The sequence below is a fragment of the Manis pentadactyla genome, chromosome 13 (assembly GCF_030020395.1).
Source record: "Manis pentadactyla isolate mManPen7 chromosome 13, mManPen7.hap1, whole genome shotgun sequence".
Lineage (NCBI taxonomy): Eukaryota > Metazoa > Chordata > Mammalia > Pholidota > Manidae > Manis > Manis pentadactyla.
In genome coordinates this window covers 101,553,886-101,560,466 of record NC_080031.1, presented here as the reverse complement: position 1 = coordinate 101,560,466, position 6,581 = coordinate 101,553,886, and the positions used below count along the sequence as shown (strand labels likewise).

Here is a 6,581-nt window from a genome sequence, read left to right as displayed (position 1 = left end):
TCATTTGATCATAACTGCAAACTATTTAAACAGCTGTTGTTATCTTTTGGTGGGGAGACAGAATGTGACTTATCCAAGATCCTACAGGTAATAAGTTGATCAGAGACTTTTGGTATCAAGATAGTGCTCTATACCACTGCTACTCTCCAAATGAGACATTTAGAATTCGTATTAGAATTTTAATATTATAGCTCATTCAAATAAACATAAAATGATATAAAAATTTTTAACAGGCTGAAGAACATTAAGAATGAAAAATTTATTTTAATGTATGGATCGGAAATTGGACTGCAAGAAATAAAAAAAATTGGACAAGTCATTTAGGGAATTATAGAAGGAAATTTAAATTATAAAATTGAAAACAATTTCATATGTATTCCTTAAGCTAATGGGCAGGAAAAAGACAAACAGGAAGAGAAAAAGGAAGAAATGTATTGAAGGAAAGTGGCACCAGGGATTGCTAACTGCATAATGTTTGAATAACAGTGATCAGTTCAATTAATAACCAAAAATTATACATATAATTCATTATACATCAGAGAGCACTTCATTCCAGCAAAATTTTGTCCTGGAGTATTTTAGTGTATTTAATTATCAAAAAGTCACAGGTGAAATAACAACACTTCTTTCAGTCAATCATTCAAAAATTTTATTAGGAACCTACAATTTTCCAGTCATTGTGCTAATCATGCAATAAATGGGGAGCTATTAAGAAACATAGCTTAATCTAAAAAGAAAAAAGTATTGAAAAGTCTAGGAAACTGAAAGGGGAAAACCAGAAGTCAGTGGGGAAAAAAAAAAAGAACGGGGAGTGCAAAATAAATCTCTTTTCCACAGGCTTATTTCCGATTGAATCATAAATGCTCCAGAAAATTTGGAAAGATGCAATACCAAACAACATTTGAAGTTTCTAAAATATGGTCAAGGACAAGGGATTTAATTCCCTTAAATCCCTGGATTTTAGCTAAAAGTTAATAGATGATTTTAATAATTAAAACTGATTTTTTAAAAAGGGCATTAAGTCGAGGTGAAATTTTTTTGAGATAGCATGAAGAATTAGCATGTCTTTGAAAATGACTGGACATGGGCTATTGAACTACACTTTAGAATATTAGTGGTTGATTTATTGAGCACTTTTAGCATGAGTTGTTTGTGGAATCCAATAGTCAAGGTTCTCACAATCCCTAAAGAATCATCATGTATGGACACTTTAAAGAAGTATATATTTAGAAAAATGTGAGAGGGTGCTTTGTTATTCATGACTACACCTATGTTAATGGTTTTAGCCAATGTGAATCCACAGGATAAAAGTTACAGTAGCCTAAGAGAATATACAAACACAAATATTCTTGGCTCAAAAAATAACCCCGTGTAGTGACAGCAAACATTTAAAAATGTTGAACTGCAAAATTACCTAGAAATTGTGGAAGGTGAGTTTGGAAAAAGTTGCTATAACTTCAAGACTTCTGAAAATACAAAACTTACTTTCACACTTTAGAATTTGAATTAAGTTAAACTAAGAGTAACCAACAATAACAATGCAAACATTTACCACAGAGCAAAACATTCAGGAACACCAACTACATGCACTGAATTGGAATGAAGATAGATATATTTCGACAGTGCAAGGCAGTAAATAAACCCCAATGGGCAAGGCAGTTAAGAAAAAAAAACATTTCCACAGTTTAATTGAGACTAGGCTCAGTAGCCTCTTATTAAAACGTAACGGAATTCAAAGCTATCCCTGAAACGGGTTTGCCTCACTAACCCCTCTCCTCGCCCTGAGCGAGGAAGTTGGGCAGAATCGGTTTGAGGAACTTGAACTCGCCGGTCTCCGAGCCTCCCGACAGGCACACCTCATAGCGGTAGGCCTGGCACAGCGTCCCGCCGCCGCTCACGTCCACCACGTGGCCCGCAAAGCTGCCCCCGGGCCCCGAGCAGCCACCCGCGGACGCGGCCCGGGCCCTCGCGCACAGCCGCGCCGCCACGACGCCCAGCACCGACAGCAGGAAGAGCGACGACACCGCCGCCAGGGCCACCACCAAGGACACGGTGAGCGGCTCGGCCCGCGCCTGCTCGGCCGCCGCCTCGGCCCGCGGCAGGTGGGGCTGCGAGAAGCCGTCCACCAGCAGCACGTGCAGCGCGTGACGGTGGCCGACAGCGGCGGCTCGCCGTGGTCGCGCACCAGCACCGCCAGCCTGTGCCTGGGCGCGTCGCGCTCGCTCAGCAGCCGGGCCGTGCGCACCTCGCCGCTGGGCGCCCACACGCCGAACAGCCCGGGCTCCGTGGCCCTGAGCAGCTGGTACGACAGCCAGGCGTTCTGGCCCGAGTCGCCGTCCACCGCCACCACCTTGCTCACCAGGTAGCCCGCGTCGGCCGCGCGCGGCACCAGCTCGGTGCAGGGCGCAGAGCCGTTCTGCGGCGGGTACAGCACGACGGGCGCGTTGTCGTTGGCGTCCAGCACCTGCACGCGCACCAGCGCCCGGCTGCTCAGCGCCGGCGAGCCGCCGTCGGCCGCGCCCACGCCGAACTCGAAGGCGCGCAGCGCCTCGAAATCCAGGGGCCTCAGCGCGAACAGCTGCCCGGTGTCCGCGTTGATGGACACCAGCGAGGCCAGCGGCAGGCGCGCGTCGCCGGGCGGCAGCAGCGAGTAGGTGACCCGCGCGTTGGCGCCCGAGTCCGCGTCGGTGGCGCTCACGCTGCCGATGTGCAGGGCGGGGCTGTTGTTCTCGCGGACCCACAGGGTGTAGGCGCTTTGGCTGAAGGCCGGGGCGTTGTCGTTGACGTCGGCCACCTGCACGGGGATGCTGTACTCGCTCTTCAGCCTGGGTGTCCCCAGGTCGGTGACGGTGATGGTGATGTTGTACTCGGATCTGTGCTCTCTGTCCAGGGCTGTGGTCGTCACCAGAGTGTAAAAATTCTCAACAGAAGGCTTAAGGATGAAAGGGAGATCATCTTGAATGGAGCAAACCATCCTTCCATTGTCTCCTGAGTCCGGATCAGAGACGCTGAATACAGCAATTATGGTTTCCTGCAAATTTTCTGGAATCTCACTGATAAGTGTTGATACGGTCAGTTCTGGAGGGTTGTCATTCAAATCCATCACTTGGACAAACACCACGCAACTTCCAGAAAGCCCTCCACCATCTATCGCTTGAATATTTAATGTGTAAGTCTGAATGGATTCGAAATCCAGTTTCTGTGTCAAAAGGAGTTCTCCCGATTTTTCATTTATTCGAAAAGTTCTTCGAATATCTTCAGAGGCTTGGGAAAATACGTAAGATATTTCTCCATAAGCTCCAATGTCTAAATCTCTAGCAGAAACAATGACAATCTGGGATCCAATGGGGCTGTTTTCCCGAATTTGCACCTCATAGAGCATCTTTTCAAACTCTGGAGTGTTATCATTGATGTCCAAGACTTCAATGCGGACCAGGGCAGTGCCAGACCTGGGTGGAGTGCCGCCGTCCAGTGCTGTGAGGGTTAATCTGATCTCAGACTGTTCCTCCCGATCCAGCGCTTTGTCCAGCACCAGCTGCGGTAGTATGCCATCTGAGCTGTTTTGTAATTTAAGGTGGAAGTGGGACGTGGGGCTGACCGTGTAACTTTGGAGACTGTTGCTTCCTACATCTAAGTCCTGGGCACGTTCTATTAGGAAAGTGGTTCCGGGATTGATACTTTCTGAAATTTTCAAAATTATTTCCTTGTCTAGGAAAACTGGGGAATGATCATTGATGTCCATAATCCATAGGTCAGCCTGAAAAAACTGCAAGGGATTTTCCAGTAATACCTGGAAAGGTAGTATACAGGGCTCGGTAGCGCCGCATAACTCCTCCCGGTCCACTTTCTCATTTAACAACAAATTCCCGGTGTGCCTATCGAAATGCAAACTCATTTTTTTCCCTTTGGAAACGACCCGAGGCCCTCGCGCAGCTAGCTCGCCTACCTCCAGGCCCAGGTCTTTTAACAAATTGGCCACAAAGGAGCCACCCTCCGTTTCCTCGGCCACTGAATAGTGCCTCGGCTCGGAACCAGCCTGAGCTATGCCCAGCAAAACAAAGAATATCAAGACTTGCCTTTGTTTCTGAAAGCATTGCTTTTCCTCTCCGGCGTCCATCGGTCTGGTCTCCCAGCAAACCCGACCCACCTCTGGCTCGCTTGGTCGCTGATTTTTTCTCCCAGTATCTCGCAGCCACTGGGATAAATGGGGTCGCTCAGAGCCCCGATTTCCCGAGCGACTGCCTTAGAAAGCCTCCTCTTCCTGCTTGCTTCTTTTGCTGAGCTTCTGGTGCAAGGAGGGTCGGCTGGTAGCTTTCTTTCTCCTACTTCTAATGCTGCAGCGCCACCCCGCGTCCTTGTCGAGTATTTATTTTACACAAAACATTAAGAAAATCCCAATCCTTTCTTTCAGACCGATGGCCATCTAAATGGAGTACTTCCATGTAGTGTCTCTCAAGGTGTAGAAGTCTTCTCTGCGTTTGGAAAGGCTTTTTCATTGCATCCATAACGACATGGAAAGCACAGGCAAATTTCTATCCCAGCTTTCTCATGGATCCAAGCCACTCTTTTAAAACTGGAAGAAATCAACTTCAGAAACTGGAAGGGAGTAACTTTAGTCCTAGGATGAAAGAAAGCTTTTGCCTAGGCAAAAAAATGAAAAAAAAAATTGCCCACTTTTTATTCAGAGCTTGGGCGAGGTGCATCTCGGTTGTAGTTAGGTGACCATCCTCACTCTCAGGACCAACCGAAAACCATACACCCAGGAAAATTCAAATGAGGGCATTCTCATGGACACAAATATTCTCCTTACTCATTTATCTCTTTTGCAATGCTCGCACTTGACATTTCCCTGAAATTTTCTGCGTTTGAGTCACATGAAAGTCTCCAAAAGTAGCTGGATTAATTTCTTCTTGCGAATGTGTTGTTATTTTTATTTTCCTTTTTAACAGGTAAGAACTTTATTTTTAACATATCCTCAATTCAACTATCACATCTACAACGTTAATAATTTCACAGTATCAAATACCCAGTAAATACTGAAATTTTTCCAGTTATTTTTTCAATGACTTTTTAGAGGTAATTTGTTAGATCTGGTAACAAACAAGGTATACATGTTGCAGTTTGTTGTTAAGTTTCTAAATTTCATTTTGCGTTTAAAAGCATTTTGATAAAAAGGAGTGAGTTAGTTATCAAGTCAAAAAAGACATGGAGGAAACGTAAGTGGATATTGCTTGGTGAGAGAAGCTGGTCTGAAAAGGCTATACTCTGTTATCCCAACTACATGTCATTTTGGAAAGGCAAAAGTATAAACACATTAAAAAGACTAATGCCAGGGAGAAAGGGGAGGGGAACATGAGATAAACCAGGGGATTTAGTAATTGAAACAGTTCTTTATGATACTGTAATGATGGATACATGACATGGATTTGTCGAACCCATTGAACTGTACAACACGAAGATTCAACCCTAATGTAAACTACAGACTTTAGTTATTAATAATGGATCAATATTTTCCATCAATTATAACAAAAGGAACACACTAAGGCAAGATGCTAATACTAGGGGAAACTGTGAGTGGGTGAAATGAGTATATGGCAACTCTGTATTATCTGCTCAATTTTCTGTAAAACCTAAACTGCTCTAAAAAGTAAAGTCTATTAATTAAATATTTGTATTATAAAATAGTTCAAATATATAGAAAAGTTAGAAGAACTATAACAAACATTATTATACCCTCCATCCAAATTAAAAAATTTTTGTCTTGCCATATTTGTTCTATCTGTATTTTGTTCTACACACACATACCCCTTTTCTTGCTGACTTATTTGAAAAAAACCTGAATACATCATGACACTTCACCTCTGAATATTTCAGCAGGGATTTCCTGAGTATAAGAACATTATCCCACATAATCATAATGCTACTAGCACATATTATATAATAAGCAATAATTCTGTATTATTAAAATCCAGTCCCTTTTAAATCTCATTAATTATTCTTTCATTATCCTTCCAAATTCTCTAATTTTCTCCAACTTTAATAAGAATTCATATTCACTCTTGAGTTCCTTTTACAAATGCACTGTTTTAACCACTTATTATAAGGAATGTCTTAGAAAATTTCTTTCTTAATCAAGTTGCATGATTGTATTGGGTGTTACATCGATTTATTCTAAAACTGTTTCATCTTTTATGTTAATGAATTTTTTTAAGTAACCAGACCAGTTGTCTTGTAGGATGTCCTACACTCTGAATTCTTGTTTCCTTGTGGTGTCATTTAACCTGTTCCCCTATCCCCTGCATTTCCAGAAAACTGGAATGGATGATTCATTAAATGTAACAATGGCATAACACTTTTTAAAGGTCTCACTTATTTTCTGTAATTCGGTTTAAAAAACGGGCAATCATAGGCTCCCTTTCTTAACATTTAGAAATAAATATCTGTATTTTATTGATATTATTTTTTGCTTTTAATAAATTAATGAAAAAAGCATTTTTTCTATTATTATTCAAAATATTTTAATTCATTGACATTGAGCATTTAGCACAATTCACCCAGATGAATAAAACTCAAGACCCAAG

The 6,581-nt window shown here is 42.7% G+C and overlaps 1 protein-coding gene across 1 annotated transcript; it reads right to left on the bottom strand.

Moving 5' to 3' along the window:
* Window positions 1–629: 629 nt before the first annotated feature.
* Window positions 630–4,280, bottom strand: PCDHB2 (protocadherin beta 2). The gene is given in 2 exon segments (XM_036895993.2): window positions 630–2,141; window positions 2,144–4,280. Coding segments are annotated over 2 exon segments (2,352 nt in total). The 5' UTR covers window positions 4,118–4,280; the 3' UTR covers window positions 630–1,763.
* Window positions 4,281–6,581: the final 2,301 nt, after the last annotated feature.